This window comes from Salmo salar, chromosome ssa09 (assembly GCF_905237065.1).
Source record: "Salmo salar chromosome ssa09, Ssal_v3.1, whole genome shotgun sequence".
Lineage (NCBI taxonomy): Eukaryota > Metazoa > Chordata > Actinopteri > Salmoniformes > Salmonidae > Salmo > Salmo salar.
Window position 1 is genome coordinate 157,806,356 of NC_059450.1, and position 21,515 is coordinate 157,827,870.

At 50.9% G+C, this 21,515-nt stretch overlaps 1 protein-coding gene across 1 annotated transcript in view; it reads left to right on the forward strand.

The window, feature by feature from the left end:
- The window catches only part of prdm10 (PR domain containing 10), an 85,103-nt gene that overhangs the window by 41,090 nt on the left and 22,498 nt on the right, over positions 1-21,515 (forward strand). Inside the window, exons 13-14 of the mRNA XM_045724930.1 lie at positions 9,957-10,104; positions 12,337-12,530. Coding sequence (XP_045580886.1) covers positions 9,957-10,104; positions 12,337-12,530 — 342 coding nt within the window. The remainder of the gene's footprint in view (positions 1-9,956; positions 10,105-12,336; positions 12,531-21,515) is intronic.

The window sequence follows — 21,515 nt, forward strand, 5'->3', positions numbered from 1 at the left end:
TAGTCACACAGCCCTGGTCTGTAGTGTTACCAGTAGTCACACAGCCCTGGTCTGTAGTGTTACCAGTAGTCACACAGCCCTGGTCTGTAGTGTTACCAGTAGTCACACAGCCCTGGTCTGTAGTGTTGCCAGTAGTCACACAGCCCTGGTCTGTAGTGTTACCAGTAGTGTTACCAGTAGTCACACAGCCCTGGTCTGTAGTGTTACCAGTAGTCATACAGCCCTGGTCTGTAGTGTTACCAGTAGTCACACAGCCCTGGTCTGTAGTGTTACCAGTAGTCACACAGCCCTGGTCTGTAGTGTTACCAGTAGTGTTACCAGTAGTCACACAGCCCTGGTCTGTAGTGTTACCAGTAGTGTTACCAGTAGTCATACAGCCCTTTTCTGTAGTGTTACCAGTAGTGTTACCAGTAGTCACACAGCCCTGGTCTGTAGTGTTACCAGTAGTGTTACCAGTAGTCACAGAGCCCTGGTCTGTAGTGTTACCAGTAGTCACACAGCCCTGGTCTGTAGTGTTACCAGTAGTGTTACCAGTAGTCACACAGCCCTGGTCTGTAGTGTTACCAGTAGACACACAGCCCTGGTCTGTAGTGTTACCAGTAGTCATACAGCCCTGGTCTGTAGTGTTACCAGTAGTCGTACAGCCCTGGTCTGTAGTGTGTTACCAGTAGTCACACAGCCCTGGTCTTTAGTGTTACCAGTAGTCGTACAGCCCTGGTCTGTAGTGTGTTACCAGTAGTCACACAGCCCTGGTCTGTAGTGTGTTACCAGTAGTCACACAGCCCTGGTCTGTAGTGTTACCAGTAGTCACACAGCCCTGGTCTGTAGTGTTACCAGTAGTCACACAGCCCTGGTCTGTAGTGTTACCAGTAGTCGTACAGCCCTGGTCTGTAGTGTTACCAGTAGTCACACAGCCCTGGTCTGTAGTGTTACCAGTAGTCACACAGCCCTGGTCTGTAGTGTTACCAGTAGTCATACAGCCCTGGTCTGTAGTGTTACCAGTAGTCACACAGCCCTGGTCTGTAGTGTTACCAGTAGTGTTACCAGTAGTCATACAGCCCTGGTCTGTATTGTTACCAGTAGTCGTACAGCCCTGGTCTGTAGTGTTACCAGTAGTCACACAGCCCTGGTCTGTAGTGTTACCAGTAGTCACACAGCCCTGGTCTGTAGTGTTACCAGTAGTCATACAGCCCTGGTCTGTAGTGTTACCAGTAGTCACACAGCCCTGGTCTGTAGTGTTACCAGTAGTCACACAGCCCTGGTCTGTAGTGTTACCAGTAGTCACACAGCCCTGGTCTGTAGTGTTACCAGTAGTCACACAGCCCTGGTCTGTAGTGTTACCAGTAGTCGTTCAGCCCTGGTCTAGTGTTACTAGTAGTCACACAGCCCTGGTCTGTAGTGTTACCAGTAGTCGTACAGCCCTGGTCTGTAGTGTTACTAGTAGTCACACAGCCCTGGTCTGTAGTGTTACCAGTAGTCGTACAGCCCTGGTCTGTAGTGTTACTAGTAGTCACACAGCCCTGGTCTGTAGTGTTACCAGTAGTCGTACAGCCCTGGTCTGTAGTGTGTTACCAGTAGTCACACAGCCCTGGTCTGTAGTGTTACCAGTAGTTATACAGCCCTGGTCTGTAGTGTTACCAGTAGTCATGCAGCCCTGGTCTGTAGTGTAACCAGTAGTGTTACCAGTAGTCATACAGCCCTGGTCTGTAGTGTAACCAGTAGTGTTACCAGTAGTCACACAGCTCTGGTCTGTAGTGTTACCAGTAGTCATACAGCCCTGGTCTGTAGTGTTACCAGTAGTCATGCAGCCCTGGTCTGTAGTGTAACCAGTAGTGTTACCAGTAGTCATACAGCCCTGGTCTGTAGTGTTACCAGTAGTCGTACAGCCCTGGTCTGTAGTGTTACCAGTAGTCACACAGCCCTGGTCTGTAGTGTTACCAGTAGTGTTACTAGTAGTCATACAGCCCTGGTCTGTAGTGTTACCAGTAGTCGTACAGCCCTGGTCTGTAGTGTGTTACCAGTAGTCGTACAGCCCTGGTCTGTAGTGTGTTACCAGTAGTCACACAGCCCTGGTCTGTAGTGTTACCAGTAGTCGTACAGCCCTGGTCTGTAGTGTGTTACCAGTAGTCACACAGCCCTGGTCTGTAGTGTGTTACCAGTAGTCACACAGCCCTGGTCTGTAGTGTGTTACCAGTAGTCACACAGCCCTGGTCTGTAGTGTTAACAGTAGTCGTACAGCCCTGGTCTGTAGTGTTACCAGTAGTCACACAGCCCTGGTCTGTAGTGTTACCAGTAGTCACACAGCCCTGGTCTGTAGTGTGTTACCAGTAGTCATACAGCCCTGGTCTGTAGTGTTACCAGTAGTCACACAGCCCTGGTCTGTAGTGTTACCAGTAGTGTTACCAGTAGTCACACAGCCCTGGTCTGTAGTGTTACCAGTAGTCACACAGCCCTGGTCTGTAGTGTTACCAGTAGTCACACAGCCCTGGTCTGTAGTGTTACCAGTAGTCACACAGCCCTGGTCTGTAGTGTTACCAGTAGTCACACAGCCCTGGTCTGTAGTGTTACCAGTAGTCACACAGCCCTGGTCTGTAGTGTTACCAGTAGTGTTACCAGTAGTCACACAGCCCTGGTCTGTAGTGTTACCAGTAGTCACACAGCCCTGGTCTGTAGTGTTACCAGTAGTGTTACCAGTAGTCACACAGCCCTGGTCTGTAGTGTTACCAGTAGTCACACAGCCCTGGTCTGTAGTGTTACCAGTAGTGTTACCAGTAGTCACACAGCCCTGGTCTGTAGTGTTACCAGTAGTGTTACCAGTAGTCACAGAGCCCTGGTCTGTAGTGTTACCAGTAGTCACACAGCCCTGGTCTATAGTGTTACCAGTAGTGTTACCAGTAGTCACACAGCCCTGGTCTGTAGTGTTACCAGTAGTCACACAGGCCTGGTCTGTAGTGTTACCAGTAGTCGTACAGCCCTGGTCTGTAGTGTGTTACCAGTAGTCACACAGCCCTGGTCTTTAGTGTTACCAGTAGTCGTACAGCCCTGGTCTGTAGTGTGTTACCAGTAGTCGCACAGCCCTGGTCTGTAGTGTGTTACCAGTAGTCACACAGCCCTGGTCTGTAGTGTTACCAGTAGTCATACAGCCCTGGTCTGTAGTGTTACCAGTAGTCGTACAGCCCTGGTCTGTAGTGTGTTACCAGTAGTCACACAGCCCTGGTCTTTAGTGTTACCAGTAGTCGTACAGCCCTGGTCTGTAGTGTGTTACCAGTAGTCGCACAGCCCTGGTCTGTAGTGTGTTACCAGTAGTCACACAGCCCTGGTCTGTAGTGTTACCAGTAGTCATACAGCCCTGGTCTGTAGTGTTACCAGTAGTCACACAGCCCTGGTCTGTAGTGTTACCAGTAGTCACACAGCCCTGGTCTGTAGTGTTACCAGTAGTCACACAGCCCTGGTCTGTAGTGTTACCAGTAGTCGTACAGCCCTGGTCTGTAGTGTTACTAGTAGTCACACAGCCCTGGTCTGTAGTGTTACTAGTAGTCACACAGCCCTGGTCTGTAGTGTTACCAGTAGTCGTACAGCCCTGGTCTGTAGTGTGTTACCAGTAGTCACACAGCCCTGGTCTGTAGTGTTACTAGTAGTTATACAGCCCTGGTCTGTAGTGTTACCAGTAGTCATGCAGCCCTGGTCTGTAGTGTAACCAGTAGTGTTACCAGTAGTCATACAGCCCTGGTCTGTAGTGTAACCAGTAGTGTTACCAGTAGTCACACAGCCCTGGTCTGTAGTGTTACCAGTAGTCATACAGCCCTGGTCTGTAGTGTTACCAGTAGTCATGCAGCCCTGGTCTGTAGTGTAACCAGTAGTGTTACCAGTAGTCATACAGCCCTGGTCTGTAGTGTTACCAGTAGTCGTACAGCCCTGGTCTGTAGTGTTACCAGTAGTCACACAGCCCTGGTCTGTAGTGTTACCAGTAGTCACACAGCCCTGGTCTGTAGTGTTACCAGTAGTCACACAGCCCTGGTCTGTAGTGTTACCAGTAGTCACACAGCCCTGGTCTGTAGTGTTACCAGTAGTCACACAGCCCTGGTCTGTAGTGTTACCAGTAGTCGTACAGCCCTGGTCTGTAGTGTGTTACCAGTAGTCACACAGCCCTGGTCTGTAGTGTTACCAGTAGTCGTACAGCCCTGGTCTGTAGTGTGTTACCAGTAGTCACACAGCCCTGGTCTGTAGTGTGTTACCAGTAGTCACACAGCCCTGGTCTGTAGTGTTACCAGTAGTCACACAGCCCTGGTCTGTAGTGTTAATAGTAGTCGTACAGCCCTGGTCTGTAGTGTTACCAGTAGTCACACAGCCCTGGTCTGTAGTGTTACCAGTAGTCACACAGCCCTGGTCTGTAGTGTCTTACCAGTAGTCATACAGCCCTGGTCTGTAGTGTTACCAGTAGTCACACAGCCCTGGTCTGTAGTGTTACCAGTAGTGTTACCAGTAGTCACACAGCCCTGGTCTGTAGTGTTACCAGTAGTCATACAGCCTCGGTGTCTGTAGTGTTACCAGTAGTCATGCAGCCCTGGTCTGTAGTGTAACCAGTAGTGTTACCAGTAGTCATACAGCCCTGGTCTGTAGTGTTACCAGTAGTCGTACAGCCCTGGTCTGTAGTTTTACCAGTAGTCATACAGCCCTGGTCTGTAGCGTTACCAGTAGTCATACAGCCCTGGTCTGTAGTGTTACCAGTAGTGTTACCAGTAGTCACACAGCCCTGGTCTGTAGTGTTACCAGTAGTCACACAACCCTGGTCTGTAGTGTTACCAGTAGTCACACAGCCCTGGTCTGTAGTGTTACCAGTAGTCATACAGCCCTGGTTTGTAGTGTTACCAGTAGTCATACAGCCCTGGTCTGTAGTGTTACCAGTAGTCATACAGCCCTGGTCTGTAGTGTTACCAGTAGTCATACAGCCCTGGTCTGTAGTGTGTTACCAGTAGTCATACAGCCCTGGTCTGTAGTGTGTTACCAGTAGTCATACAGCCCTGGTCTGTAGTGTGTTACCAGTAGTCGTACAGCCCTGATCTGTAGTGTGTTACCAGTAGTCATACAGCCCTGGTCTGTAGTGTGTTACCAGTAGTCATACAGCCCTGGTCTGTAGTGTGTTACCAGTAGTCATACAGCCCTGGTCTGTAGTGTGTTACCAGTAGTCGTACAGCCCTGGTCTGTAGTGTTACCAGTAGTCATACAGCCCTGGTCTGTAGTGTTACCAGTAGTCACACAGCCCTGGTCTGTAGTGTTACCAGTAGTCATGCAGCCCTGGTCAGGAGTGTAACCAGTAGTGTTACCAGTAGTCGTACAGCCTTGGTCTGTAGTGTTACCAGTAGTCATGCAGCCCTGGTCTGTAGTGTTACCAGTAGTCATGCAGCCCTGGTCTGTAGTGTTACCAGTAGTGTTACCAGTAGTCATACAGCCCTGGTCTGTAGTGTTACCAGTAGTCATACAGCCCTGGTCTGTAGTGTTACCAGTATCATACAGCCCTGGTCTGTAGTGTTACCAGTAGTCGTACAGCCCTGGTCTGTAGTGTGTTACCAGTAGTCGTACAGCCCTGGTCTGTAGTGTGTTACCAGTAGTCACACAGCCCTGGTCTGTAGTGTTACCAGTAGGCACACAGCCCTGGTCTGTAGTGTTACCAGTAGTCATACAGCCCTGGTCTGTAGTGTTACCAGTAGTCGTACAGCCCTGGTCTGTAGTGTTACCAGTAGTCATACAGCCCTGGTCTGTAGTGTTACCAGTCGTGTTACCAGTAGTCATACAGTCCTGGTCTGTAGTGTTACCAGTAGTCATACAGCCCTGGTCTGTAGTGTTACCAGTAGTTATACAGCCCTGGTCTGTAGTGTTACCAGTCGTGTTACCAGTAGTCATACAGTCCTGGTCTGTAGTGTTACCAGTAGTCATACAGCCCTGGTCTGTAGTGTTACCAGTAGTCATACAGCCCTGGTCTGTAGTGTTACCAGTAGTCATACAGCCCTGGTCTGTAGTGTTACCAGTAGTCGTACAGCCCTGGTCTGTAGTGTTACCAGTAGTCATACAGCCCTGGTCTGTAGTGATACGAGTAGTCATACAGCCCTGGTCTGTAGTGTTACCAGTAGTCATGTAGCCCTGGTCTGTAGTGTTACCAGCAGTCATACAGCCCTGGTCTGGTCTACAGCCCTGGTCTGTAGTGTAACCAGTAGTCGTACAGCCCTGGTCTGTAGTGTTACCAGTAGTCGTACAGCCCTGGTCTGTAGTGTTACCAGTAGTCATACAGCCCTGGTCTGTAGTGTTACCAGTAGTCATGCAGCCCTGGTCTGTAGTGTTACCAGTAGTCATGCAGCCCTGGTCTGTAGTATTACCAGTAGTCGTGCAGCCCTGGTCTGTAGTGTTACCAGTAGTCGTACAGCCGTGGTCTGTAGTGTTACCAGTAGTCGTACAGCCCTGGTCTGTAGTGTTACCAGTAGTCGTACAGCCCTGGTCTGTAGTGTAACCAGTAGTCATACAGCCCTGGTCTGTAGTGTATTACCAGTAGTCGTACAGCCCTGGTCTGTAGTGTTACCAGTAGTCATACAGCCCTGGTCTGTAGTGTTACCAGTAGTCATACAGCCCTGGTCTGTAGTGTTACCAGTAGTCATACAGCCCTGGTCTGTAGTGTAACCAGTAGTCGTACAGCCCTGGTCTGTAGTGTGTTACCAGTAGTCACACAGCCCTGATCTCTAGTGTTACCAGTAGTCATACAGCCCTGGTCTGTAGTGTGTTACCAGTAGTCATACAGCACTGGTCTGTAGTGTTACCAGTAGTCGTACAGCCCTGGTCTGTAGTGTTACCAGTAGTCGTACAGCCCTGGTCTGTAGTGTTACCAGTAGTCATACAGCCCTGGTCTGTAGTGTAACCAGCAGTCATACAGCCCTGGTCTGTAGTGTTACCAGTAGTCATACAGCCCTGGTCTGTAGTGTGTTACCAGTAGTGTTACCAGTAGTCATACAGCCCTGGTCTGTAGTGTTACCAGTAGTCATACAGCCCTGGTCTGTAGTGTTACCAGTAGTCATACAGCCCTGGTCTGTAGTGTTACCAGTAGTCATACAGCCCTGGTCTGTAGTGTTTCCAGTAGTCATACAGCCCTGGTCTGTAGTGTTACCAGTAGTCATACAGCCCTGGTCTGTAGTGTGTTACCAGTAGTGTTACCAGTAGTCATACAGCCCTGGTCTGTAGTGTTACCAGTAGTCATACAGCCCTGGTCTGTAGTGTTACCAGTAGTCATACAGCCCTGGTCTGTAGTGTTACCAGTAGTCATACAGCCCTGGTCTGTAGTGTTTCCAGTAGTCATACAGCCCTGGTCTGTACTGTTACCAGTAGTCATACAGCCCTGGTCTGTAGTGTTACCAGTAGTCATGCAGCCCTGGTCTGTAGTGTTACCAGTAGTCATGCAGCCCTGCTCTGTAGTGTGTTACCAGTAGTCGTACAGCCCTGGTCTGTAGTGTTACCAGTAGTCGTACAGCCCTGGTCTGTAGTGTTACCAGTAGTCGTACAGCCCTGGTCTGTAGTGTTACCAGTAGTCATACAGCCCTGGTCTGTAGTGTTACCAGTAGTCATACAGCCCTGGTCTGTAGTGTTACCAGTAGTCATACAGCCCTGGTCTGTAGTGTTACCAGTAGTCGTACAGCCCTGGTCTGTAGTGTTACCAGTAGTCGTACAGCTCTGGTCTGTAGTGTTACCAGTAGTCATACAGCCCTGGTCTGTAGTGTTACCAGTAGTCATACAGCCCTGGTCTGTAGTGTTACCAGTAGTCATACAGCCCTGGTATGTAGTGTAACCAGCAGTCATACAGCCCTGGTCTGTAGTGTTACCAGTAGTGTTACCAGTAGTCATACAGCCCTGGTCTGTAGTGTTACCAGTAGTCACACAGCCCTGGTCTGTAGTGTTACCAGTAGTCATTCAGCCCTGGTCTGTAGTGTGTTACCAGTAGTCACACAGCCCTGGTCTGTAGTGTTACCAGTAGTCATTCAGCCCTGGTCTGTAGTGTGTTACCAGTAGTCACACAGCCCTGGTCTGTAGTGTTACCAGTAGTCACACAGCCCTGGTCTGTAGTGTTACCAGTAGTCATACAGCCCTGGTATGTAGTGTAACCAGCAGTCATACAGCCCTGGTCTGTAGTGTTACCAGTAGTGTTACCAGTAGTCATACAGCCCTGGTCTGTAGTGTTACCAGTATTCATACAGCCCTGGTCTGTAGTGTTACCAGTAGTCATACAGCCCTGGTCTGTAGTGTTACCAGTAGTCATACAGCCCTGGTCTGTAGTGTTACCAGTAGTCATACAGCCCTGGTCTGTAGTGTTACCAGTAGTCATGCAGCCCTGGTCTGTAGTGTTACCAGTAGTCATGCAGCCCTGGTCTGTAGTGTTACCAGTAGTCATACAGCCCTGGTCTGTAGTGTTACCAGTAGTCATGCAGCCCTGGTCTGTAGTGTTACCAGTAGTCATACAGCCCTGGTCTGTAGTGTTACCAGTAGTCATGCAGCCCTGGTCTGTAGTGTTACCAGTAGTCATACAGCCCTGGTCTGTAGTGTTACCAGTAGTCATACAGCCCTGGTCTGTAGTGTTACCAGTAGTCATACAGCCCTGGTCTGTAGTGTTACCAGTAGTCATACAGCCCTGGTCTGTAGTGTTACCAGTAGTCATTCAGCCCTGGTCTGTAGTGTTACCAGTAGCCATGCAGCCCTGGTCTGTAGTGTTACCAGTAGTCATACAGCCCTGGTCTGTAGTGTTACCAGTAGTCATGCAGCCCTGGTCTGTAGTGTTACCAGTAGTCATACAGCCCTGGTCTGTAGTGTTACCAGTAGTCATGCAGCCCTGGTCTGTAGTGTTACCAGTAGTCATGCAGCCCTGGTCTGTAGTGTTACCAGTAGTCATGCAGCCCTGGTCTGTAGTGTTACCAGTAGTCATGCAGCCCTGGTCTGTAGTGTTACTAGTAGTCATGCAGCCCTGGTCTGTAGTGTTACCAGTAGTCATACAGCCCTGGTCTGTAGTGTTACCAGTAGTCATGCAGCCCTGGTCTGTAGTGTTACCAGTAGTCATACAGCCCTGGTCTGTAGTGTTACCAGTAGTCATACAGCCCTGGTCTGTGTGTTACCAGTAGTCATACAGCCCTGGTCTGTAGTGTTACCAGTAGTCATGCAGCCCTGGTCTGTAGTGTTACCAGTAGTCATACAGCCCTGGTCTGTAGTGTTACCAGTAGTCATGCAGCCCTGATCTGTAGTGTTACCAGTTGTCATGCAGCCCTGGTCTGTAGTGTTACCAGTTGTCATACAGCCCTGGTCTGTAGTGTTACCAGTAGTCATGCAGCCCTGGTCTGTAGTGTTACCAGTAGTCATACAGCCCTGGTCTGTAGTGTTACCAGTAGTCATACAGCCCTGGTCTGTAGTGTTACCAGTAGTCATACAGCCCTGGTCTGTAGTGTTACCAGTAGTCATGCAGCCCTGGTCTGTAGTGTTACCAGTAGTCATACAGCCCTGGTCTGTAGTGTTACCAGTAGTCATGCAGCCCTGGTCTGTAGTGTTACCAGTAGTCATGCAGCCCTGGTCTGTAGTGTTACCAGTAGTCATGCGGCCCTGGTCTGTAGTGTTACCAGTAGTCATGCAGTGTGTAGTCTTGACAACGGTATATTTCTCTTTTTCGTCTTAATGCTTTGCCCCGTAAAGATGGACGTGCAGGTAGGATGGAAGGGTGTTTGTCATCTCCATGGTGATCACGTGACATCTGAGTTTAAAAACCCGTAGGCCTCGACATCTCCTCCTATCCATTCCATCTGTCCATTCCTCCCTGCTTCATCAGTGGAATGCTTTTGTCTGTGTCTGTGTTTATTGTAGAAACAAAAAGTTATCTATTCAATATCGGTGGTGATGTCCTCTCTTCTCTATTTCCTCTCTTCCTCCTCCTCCTTCTCCAGAATGCGGCCCTTCAGCACCTGTTCATCAGGAAATCGCTCCGGCCCTTTAAGTGTACCCACTGTGGAAAAGCCTTCAGAGATCAGGACAAGCTAGAGAACCACCTAAGAGTCCACGGCCGTGACGCCTACCTCTCGTGTCATCACTGCAGTAAGGGACTACTTCCTGTTTTAACCTCTATGGGCTAGGTGGGACGCTAGCGTCCCACCCGTGGTGCACTCCATCAACAGCAGGTGCATTTCAAGAGCGGCAAATTTGAATCCAAATAAATGTCAAAATTCAAATTTTTCAAAAATACAACTATTTTACACCATTTGAAAGATAAACATCTCCTTAATCTAACCACGTTTTACGATTTCAAAAAGGTTTTACGGCGAAAGCATAAATTTAGAGTATGTTAGGACAGTACATTTACAAGAGTTGTGTGTAATGTTTTGTCAAGTCAAAGACAGGGTCACCAAAACCATAAAACCAGCTAAAATGATGCACTAACCTTTTACAATCTCCATCAGATGACACTCCTAGGACATTATGTTAGACAATGCATGCATTTTTAGTTCTATCAAGTTCATATTTATATCCAAAAACAGCGTTTTACTATGGCATTGATGTTGAGGAAATCGTTTCCCTCCAATAACCGGCAGTCAAGTCAGCGTAACAAATTAAATAATTAAAATTAGAAAACATTGGTAAAATATTATATTGTCATTTAAAGAATTATAGATTTACATCTCTTGAACGCAATCAACTTGCCAGATTTAAAAATAACCTTACTGGGAAATCACACTTTGCAATAATCTGAGCACTGCGCCCAGAAAAATACGGCGTTGCGATACAGACTAGACGTCATGTTGGGGAGATCTAAAATCGAAAATACTATGTAAATAATCCATTACCTTTGATTCTCTTCATCAGATGTCACTTCCAGGTATCACAGGTCCATAACGAATGTAGTTTTGTTCAAAAAAGCTCATCATTTATGTCCAAAAATCTCCGTCTTGTTAGCACATGATCTAAGCCAGCCGGACTTCTCGTCATGAACGAGGGGAAAAATATATTTCCGTTCGTTCAAACATGTCAAACGTTGTATAGCATAAATCATTAGGGCCTTTTTAACCAGAACATGAATAATATTCAAGGTGGACGAATGCATACTCTTTTATAACGTATTGGAACGAGGGTACCCAACATGAACTCGCGCGCCAGGTGTCTAATGGGACATCATCGTTCCATGGCTCTTGTTCGGTCAGATCTCCCTCCAGAAGACTCAAAACACTTTGTAAAGGCTGGTGACATCTAGTGGAAGCAATAGGAAGTGCCAAAATATTCCTCAGCCCCTGTGTTTTTTCAATGGGATAGGTTTAAAGGTAATACAACACATCAGGTATCCACTTCCTGTCAGAAAATGTCTCAGGGTTTTGCCTGCCAAATGAGTTCTGTTATACTCACAGACACCATTCAAACAGTTTCAGAAACTTTAGAGTGTTTTCTATCCATATATAATAAGTATATGCATATTCTAGTTACTGGGTAGGATTAGTAACCAGATTAAATTGGGTAAACATTTTTTATCCAGCCGTGCAAATACTGCCCCCTAGCCCTAACAGGTTAATTAAGAACAAATTCTTATTTACAATGAAGGCCAACACATATTACCTCGAATAACCGGTGTCCCCGCACACTGACTCTGTACCCTCTGTATATAGCCTCATTACTGTTATTATATTGTTGCTCTTTAATTATTTGTTATTTTTCTATTTTTTTTAAAATATTTTTGTTATTTTTTACTTGATTTATTTCAGTAAATACTTAACACTTTTTTTTTATTCTTAAAACTGCATTGTTGGTTAACCTCTCTTGGGTAGGGGGCAGTATTTTCACGGCCGGACGAAAAACGTACCCAAATTAAACGGCCTACTACTTGGGCCCAGGAACTAGAATATGGATATTATTAGTAGATTTGGATAGAAAACACTCTGACGTTTCTAAAACTGTTTGAATGATGTCTGTGAGTATAACAGAACTCATATGGCAGGCCAAAACCTGAGAAAAAAATCCAACCAGGAAGTGGAGGATGTAGTTTTTTCAAGTGATTGCCTATCCAACACACAGTGACTTAGGGTTCATTTTGCACTTCCTAAGGCTTCCACTAGATGTCAACAGTCTTTAGAAAGTTGTTTGAGGCGTCTATGGTGAACAGAGAGCCAACAAAGGAAGTTGGAAGTTGTTGACTCAGGAAAGCACATGAGTTCATTGGCGCGCATTCACGTGAGGGGTAGCTGTGTTCCAAAACGTTTTTCAAGACATTGGAATCGTCCGGTTGGAATATTATTGAAGTTCTAAGTTAAAAAGGCCCTAAAGATTTCTTCTTCTTCTGCTAAGATAAGGGTTTCTTGTCCCACGGTGCGTTGGAGGACCATCTTCTTCTTCACTCAGAACACCGGACCTACTCCTGTCTGTTCTGCACCGACACCTTTGATCGTTTGGACCTGCTGAAAGAGCATGTGGGCGGGCATGCTGTGAACGGGCGCTTCACATGCCCTTCCTGCAAGAAGGTCTTCACAGACTTCATACAGGTTAGTATCCACACACACACACACACACACACACACACACACACAGACACACAGACACACAACACACAACACACAACACACACACACACACACACACACACCGAAGGAGGTCTTCGTACAGGACATTAAGAACACCTTCCTAATATTGAGTTGCACCCCCTTTTCCCCTCAGAACAGCCTCAATTCATCCCTACCCCCTGTTCACCTACTACCCCCCTGTTCTCCTACTACCCCCTGTTCACCTACTACCCCCCTGTTCTCCTACTACCCCCTGTTCACCTACTACCCCCTGTTCTCCTACTACCCCCTGTTCACCTACTACCCCCTGTTCTCCTACTACCCCCTGTTCACCTACTACCACCTGTTCTCCTACTACCCTACCCCCCTGTTCACCTACTACCCCCTGTTCTCCTACTACCATACCCCCTGTTCACCTACTACCCCCTGTTCACCTACTACCCTACCCCTGTTCACCTACTACCCCCTGTTCACCTACTACCCTACCCCCTGTTCACCTACTACCCCCCTGTTCACCTACTACCCTACCCCCTGTTCACCTACTACCCCCTGTTCACCTACTACCCCCTGTTCTCCTACTACCCCCTGTTCTCCTACTACCCCCTGTTCTCCTACTACCCCCTGTTCACCTACTACCCCCTGTTCTCCTACTACCCCCTGTTCACCTACTACCCCCTGTTCTCCTACTACCCCCTGTTCTCCTACTACCCTACCCCCTGTTCTCCTACTCCCCCCTGTTCACCTACTACCCCCTGTTCTCCTACTACCCCCTGTTCACCTACTACCCCCTGTTCACCTACTACCATACCCCCTGTTCACCTACTTCACCCTACCCCCTGTTCACCTACTACCCCTGTTCACCTACTACCCCCTGTTCTCCTACTACCCCCTGTTCACCTACTACCCCCTGTTCACCTACTACCCCCTGTTCACCTACTACCCCTGTTCACCTACTACCCCCTGTTCTCCTACTACCCCCCTGTTCACCTACTACCCCCTGTTCACCTACTACCCCTGTTCTCCTACTACCCCTACCCCCTGTTCACCTACTACCCCCTGTTCACCTACTACCCCCTGTTCTCCTACTACCCCCTGTTCACCTACTACCCTACCCCCTGTTCACCTACTACCCCCTGTTCACCTACTACCCCTGTTCACCTACTACCCCCTGTTCTCCTACTACCCCCTGTTCACCTACTACCCCCTGTTCACCTACTACCCCCTGTTCACCTACTACCCCCTGTTCACCTACTACCCCCTGTTCTCCTACTACCCCTGTTCACCTACTGCCCCCCTGTTCACCTACTACCCCTGTTCTCCTACTACCCTACCCCCTGTTCTCCTACTACCCCTGTTCACCTACTACCCCCTGTTCTCCTACTACCCTACCCCCTGTTCACCTACTACCCCCTGTTCACCTACTACCCCCTGTTCACCTACTACCCCCTGTTCACCTACTACCCCCTGTTCACCTACTACCCCCTGTTCTCCTACTATCCTACCCCCTGTTCACCTACTACCCTACCCCCTGTTCACCTACTACCCTACCCCCCTGTTCTCCTACTACCCCCTGTTCACCTACTACCCCCTGTTCACCTACTACCCCCTGTTCACCTACTACCCCCTGTTCACCTACTACCCCCTGTTCACCTACTACCCCCTGTTCTCCTACTACCCCCTGTTCACCTACTACCCCCTGTTCTCCTACTATCCTACCCCTGTTCACCTACTACCCCCTGTTCTCCTACTACCCCCTGTTCACCTACTACCCCCTGTTCACCTACTACCCTACCCCCTGTTCACCTACTACCCTACCCCCTGTTCACCTACTACCCCCTGTTCACCTACTACCCCCTGTTCTCCTACTACCCCCTGTTCACCTACTACCCTACCCCTGTTCACCTACTACCACCTGTTCTCCTACTATCCTACCCCTGTTCACCTACTACCCCCTGTTCTCCTACTACCCCCTGTTCACCTACTACCATACCCCCTGTTCACCTACTACCCTACCCCCTGTTCACCTACTACCCTACCCCCTGTTCACCTACTACCACCTGTTCTCCTACTATCCTACCCCTGTTCTCCTACTACCCCCTGTTCACCTACTACCCTACCCCCTGTTCACCTACTACCCTACCCCCTGTTCTCCTACTCCCCCCTGTTCACCTACTACCCCCTGTTCACCTACTACCCCCTGTTCACCTACTACCCCCTGTTCACCTACTACCCCCTGTTCTCCTACTACCCCTGTTCACCTACTACCCCCTGTTCTCCTACTACCCCCTGTTCTCCTACTACCCCCTGTTCTCCTACTACCCCCTGTTCACCTACTACCCCCTGTTCTCCTACTACCCCCTGTTCACCTACTACCCTACCCCTGTTCACCTACTACCCCCCTGTTCACCTACTACCCCCTGTTCACCTACTACCCCCTGTTCTCCTACTACCCCCCTGTTCACCTACTACCCTACCCCTGTTCACCTACTACCCTACCCCCTGTTCACCTACTACCCCCTGTTCACCTACTACCCCCTGTTCACCTACTACCCCCTGTTCTCCTACTACCCCCTGTTCACCTACTACCCTACCCCCTGTTCTCCTACTACCCCCTGTTCACCTACTACCCCCTGTTCTCCTACTACCCCCCTGTTCTCCTACTACCCCTGTTCACCTACTACCCCCTGTTCTCCTACTACCCTACCCCCTTTTCCCCTCAGAACAGCCTCAATTCATCCCTACCCCCTGTTCACCTACTACCCCCTGTTCTCCTACTACCCCCTGTTCTCCTACTACCCCCTGTTCTCCTACTACCCCCTGTTCTCCTACTACCCCCTGTTCTCCTACTACCCCCTGTTCTCCTACTACCCCCTGTTCACCTACTACCATACCCCTGTTCTCCTACTACCCCCCTGTTCACCTACTACCCCCTGTTCACCTACTACCCCCCTGTTCACCTACTACCCCCTGTTCTCCTACTACCCCCTGTTCTCCTACTACCCCCTGTTCTCCTACTACCCCCTGTTCTCCTACTACCCCCTGTTCACCTACTACCCCCTGTTCACCTACTACCCCCTGTTCACCTACTACCCTACCCCCTGTTCACCTACTACCCTACCCCCTGTTCACCTACTACCACCTGTTCTCCTACTATCCTACCCCCTGTTCTCCTACTACCCCCTGTTCACCTACTACCCTACCCCCTGTTCACCTACTACCCTACCCCCTGTTCTCCTACTACCCCTGTTCACCTACTACCCCCTGTTCTCCTACTACCCCCTGTTCTCCTACTACCCCTGTTCACCTACTACCCCCTGTTCTCCTACTACCCCCTGTTCACCTACTACCCCTGTTCACCTACTACCCTACCCCTGTTCAAAGGCACTTCAATCTGTTGTCTTGCTTGTTCACCTTCAGAATGACACACATACACAATCCATGTCTCAAGGCTTAAAACTCCTTCTGTAACCTGTCATCCTCCCCTTCATCTACACTGGTTGAAATGGATTTAACAGGTGACATCGATAAAGGAATCATAGCTTTCACCTGGATTCACCTGGTGGATTCACCTGGTCAGTCTGTGTCAGTGTTTTGTACATTCGGTGTATAGCTGCCGTACAAACTCATCTCCTCTGATCCCCTTGTAGAAGACAATGTGTTTTCAGTCATCTTACCTGATAAAATTATAGCCACTCTGTCCCAATCAATCAATCAATCAATCAATCAATCAATCAGTCAGTAGACAGTAGGACAACACTCACTGGACATGGATCTACTGCTGTAGTGCTCTCCCTAACTCTCTCCCGGTCTCCGTAACTCTCTCCCGGTCTCCCTAACTCTGTCCCGGTCTCCCTAACTCTCTCCTGGTCTCCCTAACTCTGTCCTGGTCTCCCTAACTCTCTCCCGGTCTCCGTAACTCTCTCCCGGTCTCCCTAACTCTCTCCCGGTCTCCCTAACTCTCTCCCGGTCTCCCTAACTCTCTCCTGGTCTCCCTAACTCTGTCCTGGTCTCCCTAACTCTCTCCCGGTCTCCCTAACTCTCTCCCGGTCTCCCTAACTCTCTCCCGGTCTCCCTAACTCTCTCCCGGTCTCCCTAACTCTCTCCTGGTCTCCCTAACTCTCTCCCGGTCTCCCTAACTCTCTCCCGGTCTCCCTAACTCTCTCCTGGTCTCCCTAACTCTGTCCTGGTCTCCTGGTCTCCCTAACTCTGTCCTGGTCTCCCTAACTCTGTCCTGGTCTCCCTAACTCTGTCCTGGTCTCCCTAACTCTGTCCTGGTCTCCCTAACGCTGTCCTGGTCTCCCTAACGCTGTCCTGGTCTCCCTAACTCTGTCCTGGTCTCCCTAACTCTGTCCTGGTCTCCCTAACTCTGTCCTGGTCTCCCTAACTCTCTCCTGGTCTCCCTAACTCTCTCCTGGTCTCCTGGTCTCCCTAACTCTCTCCTGGTCTCCTGGTCTCCCTAACTCTCTCCTGGTCTCCTGGTCTCCCTAACTCTCTCCCGGTCTCCCTAACTCTCTCCTGGTCTCCCTAGCTCTCTCCTGGTCTCCTGGTCTCCCGGTCTCCCTAACTCTGTCCTGGTCTCCCTAACTCTGTCCTGGTCTCCCTAACTCTGTCCTGGTCTCCCTAACTCTGTCCTGGTCTCCCTAACTCTGTCCTGGTCTCCCTAACTCTCTCCTGGTCTCCTGGTCTCCCTAACTCTCTCCTGGTCTCCTGGTCTCCCTAACTCTCTCCTGGTCTCCTGGTCTACCTAACTCTCTCCCGGTCTCCCTAACTCTCTCCCGGTCTCCCTAACTCTCTCCCGGTCTCCCTAACTCTCTCCCGGTCTCCCTAACTCTCTCCCGGTCTCCCTAACTCTCTCCCGGTCTCCCTAACTCTGTCCTGGTCTCCCTAACTCTCTCCCGGTCTCCCTAACTCTCTCCCGGTCTCCCTAACTCTCTCCCGGTCTCCCTAACTCTCTCCCGGTCTCCCTAACTCTCTCCCGGTCTCCCTAACTCTGTCCTGGTCTCCCTAACTCTCTCCTGGTCTCCTGGTCTCCCGGTCTCCCTAACTCCCTCCTGGTCTCCCTAACTCCCTCCTGGTCTCCCTAACTCTCTCCCGGTCTCCCTAACTCTCTCCGGGTCTCCTGGTCTCCTGGTCTCCCTAGCTCTCTCCTGGTCTCCTGGTCTCCGGTCTCCCTAACTCTCTCCCGGTCTCCCTAACTCTCTCCTGGTCTCCTGGTCTCCTGGTCTCCCTAACTCTCTCCTGGTCTCCCTAACTCTCTCCTGGTCTCCCTAACTCTCTCCTGGTCTCCCTAACTCTCTCCTGGTCTCCCTAACTCTCTCCCGGTCTCCTGGTCTCCCTAACTCTCTCCTGGTCTCCCTAACTCTCTCCCGGTCTCCTGGTCTCCCTAACTCTGTCCTGGTCTCCCTAACTCTGTCCTGGTCTCCCTAACTCCTCCTGGTCTCCCTAATTCCCTCCTGGTCTCCCTAACTCCCTCCTGGTCTCCCTAACTCCCTCCTGGTCTCCCTAACTCGCTCCTGGTCTCCCTAACTCCCTCCTGGTCTCCCTAACTCCCTCCTGGTCTCCCTAACTCCCTCCTGGTCTCCCTAACTCCCTCCTGGTCTCCCCTAACTCTGTCCTGGTCTCCCTAACTCTGTCCTGGTCTCCTAACTCTGTCCTGGTCTCCCTAACTCTGTCCTGGTCTCCCTAACTCTGTCCTGGTCTCCCTAACTCTGTCCTGGTCTCCCTAACTCTCTCCTGGTCTCCCTAACTCTCTCCTGGTCTCCCTAACTCTCTCCTGGTCTCCCTAACTCTCTCCTGGTCTCCCTAACTCTCTCCTGGTCTCCTGGTCTCCCTAACTCTCTCCTGGTCTCCCTAACTCTCTCCCGGTCTCCCTAACTCTGTCCCGGTCTCCCTAACTCTGTCCCGGTCTCCCTAACTCTGTCCTGGTCTCCCTAACTCTCTCCTGGTCTCCCTAACTCTCTCCTGGTCTCCCTAACTCTCTCCTGGTCTCCCTAACTCTCTCCTGGTCTCCCTAACTCTCTCCTGGTCTCCCTAACTCCCTAACTCTCTCCTGGTCTCCCTAACTCTCTCCTGGTCTCCCTAACTCTCTCCTGGTCTCCCTAACTCTCTCCTTGTCTCCCTAACTCTCTCCTGGTCTCCCTAACTCTCTCCTGGTCTCCCTAACTCTGTCCTGGTCTCCCTAACTCTGTCCTGGTCTCCCTAACTCTCTCCTGGTCTCCCTAACTCTCTCCTGGTCTCCTGGTCTCCCTAACTCTCTCCTGGTCTCCCTAACTCTCTCCCGGTCTCCCTAACTCTGTCCCGGTCTCCCTAACTCTGTCCCGGTCTCCCTAACTCTGTCCTGGTCTCCCTAACTCTGTCCTGGTCTCCCTAACTCTGTCCTGGTCTCCCTAACTCTCTCCCGGTCTCCCTAACTCTCTCCCGGTCTCCCTAACTCTGTCCTGGTCTCCCTAACTCTCTCCCGGTCTCCCTAACTCTCTCCCGGTCTCCCTAACTCTCTCCCGGTCTCCCTAACTCTCTCCCGGTCTCCCTAACTCTGTCCTGGTCTCCCTAACTCTCTCCTGGTCTCCTGGTCTCCCGGTCTCCCTAACTCCCTCCTGGTCTCCCTAACTCCCTCCTGGTCTCCCTAACTCTCTCCCGGTCTCCCTAACTCTCTCCTGGTCTCCTGGTCTCCTGGTCTCCCTAGCTCTCTCCTGGTCTCCTGGTCTCCCGGTCTCCCTAACTCTCTCCCGGTCTCCCTAACTCTCTCCCGGTCTCCCTAACTCTCTCCTGGTCTCCCTAACTCTCTCCTGGTCTCCCTAACTCTCTCCTGGTCTCCCTAACTCTCTCCTGGTCTCCCTAACTCTCTCCTGGTCTCCCTAACTCTCTCCTGGTCTCCCTAACTCTCTCCCGGTCTCCTGGTCTCCCTAACTCTCTCCTGGTCTCCCTAACTCTCTCCCGGTCTCCTGGTCTCCCTAACTCTGTCCTGGTCTCCCTAACTCTGTCCTGGTCTCCCTAACTCCCTCCTGGTCTCCCTAACTCCCTCCTGGTCTCCCTAACTCCCTCCTGGTCTCCCTAACTCCCTCCTGGTCTCCCTAACTCCCTCCTGGTCTCCCTAACTCCCTCCTGGTCTCCCTAACTCCCTCCTGGTCTCCCTAACTCTGTCCTGGTCTCCCTAACTCTGTCCTGGTCTCCCTAACTCTGTCCTGGTCTCCCTAACTCTGTCCTGGTCTCCCTAACTCTCTCCTGGTCTCCCTAACTCTCTCCTGGTCTCCTAACTCTCTCCTGGTCTCCCTAACTCTCTCCTGGTCTCCTGGGTCTCCCTAACTCTCTCCTGGTCTCCCTAACTCTCTCCCGGTCTCCCTAACTCTGTCCCGGTCTCCCTAACTCTGTCCCGGTCTCCCTAACTCTGTCCTGGTCTCCCTAACTCTCTCCTGGTCTCCCTAACTCTCTCCTGGTCTCCCTAACTCTCTCCTGGTCTCCCTAACTCTCTCCTGGTCTCCCTAACTCTCTCCTGGTCTCCCTAACTCTCTCCTGGTCTCCTAACTCCCTAACTCTCTCCTGGTCTCCCTAACTCTCTCCTGGTCTCCCTAACTCTCTCCTGGTCTCCCTAACTCTCTCCTTGTCTCCCCTAACTCTCTCCTGGTCTCCCTAACTCTCTCCTGGTCTCCCTAACTCTCTCCTGGTCTCCCTAACTCTGTCCTGGTCTCCTAACTCTGTCCTGGTCTCCCTAACTCTCTCCTGGTCTCCCTAACTCTCTCCTGGTCTCCTGGTCTCCCTAACTCTCTCCTGGTCTCCCTAACTCTCTCCCGGTCTCCCTAACTCTGTCCCGGTCTCCCTAACTCTGTCCCGGTCTCCCTAACTCTGTCCTGGTCTCCCTAACTCTGTCCTGGTCTCCCTAACTCTGTCCTGGTCTCCCTAACTCTCTCCTGGTCTCCCTAACTCTCTCCTGGTCTCCCTAACTCTCTCCTGGTCTCCCTAACTCTCTCCTGGTCTCCCTAACTCTCTCCTGGTCTCCCCTAACTCTCTCCTGGTCTCCCTAACTCCCTAACTCTCTCCTGGTCTCCCTAACTCTCTCCTGGTCTCCCTAACTCTCTCCTGGTCTCCCTAACTCTCTCCTGGTCTCCCTAACTCTCTCCTGGTCTCCCTAACTCTCTCCTGGTCTCCCTAACTCTCTCCTGGTCTCCCTAACTCTGTCCTGGTCTCCCTAACTCTGTCCTGGTCTCCCTAACTCTCTCCTGGTCTCCCTAACTCTCTCCTGGTCTCCCTAACTCTGTCCTGGTCTCCCTAACTCTGTCCTGGTCTCCCTAACTCCCTCCTGGTCTCCCTAACTCCCTCCTGGTCTCCCTAACTCTCTCCTGGTCTCCCTAACTCTCTCCTGGTCTCCCTAACTCCCTAACTCTCTCCTGGTCTCCCTAACTCTCTCCTGGTCTCCCTAACTCCCTCCTGGTCTCCCTAACTCCCTCCTGGTCTCCCTAAATCTCTCCTGGTCTCCTGGTCTCCCTAACTCTCTCCTGGTCTCCCTAACTCTCTCCCGGTCTCCCTAACTCTCTCCCGGTCTCCCTAACTCTGTCCCGGTCTCCCTAACTCTGTCCCGGTCTCCCTAACTCTGTCCCGGTCTCCCTAACTCTGTCCTGGTCTCCCTAACTCTCTCCTGGTCTCCCTAACTCTCTCCTGGTCTCCCTAACTCTCTCCTGGTCTCCCTGGTCTCCCTAACTCCCTAACTCTCTCCTGGTCTCCCTAACTCTCTCCTGGTCTCCCTAACTCTCTCCTGGTCTCCCTAACTCTCTCCTGGTCTCCCTAACTCTCTCCTGGTCTCCTAACTCTCTCCTGGTCTCCCTAACTCTCTCCTGGTCTCCCTAACTCTGTCCTGGTCTCCCTAACTCTGTCCTGGTCTCCCTAACTCTCTCCTGGTCTCCCTAACTCTCTCCTGGTCTCCCTAACTCTCTCCTGGTCTCCCTAACTCTGTCCTGGTCTCCCTAACTCCCTCCT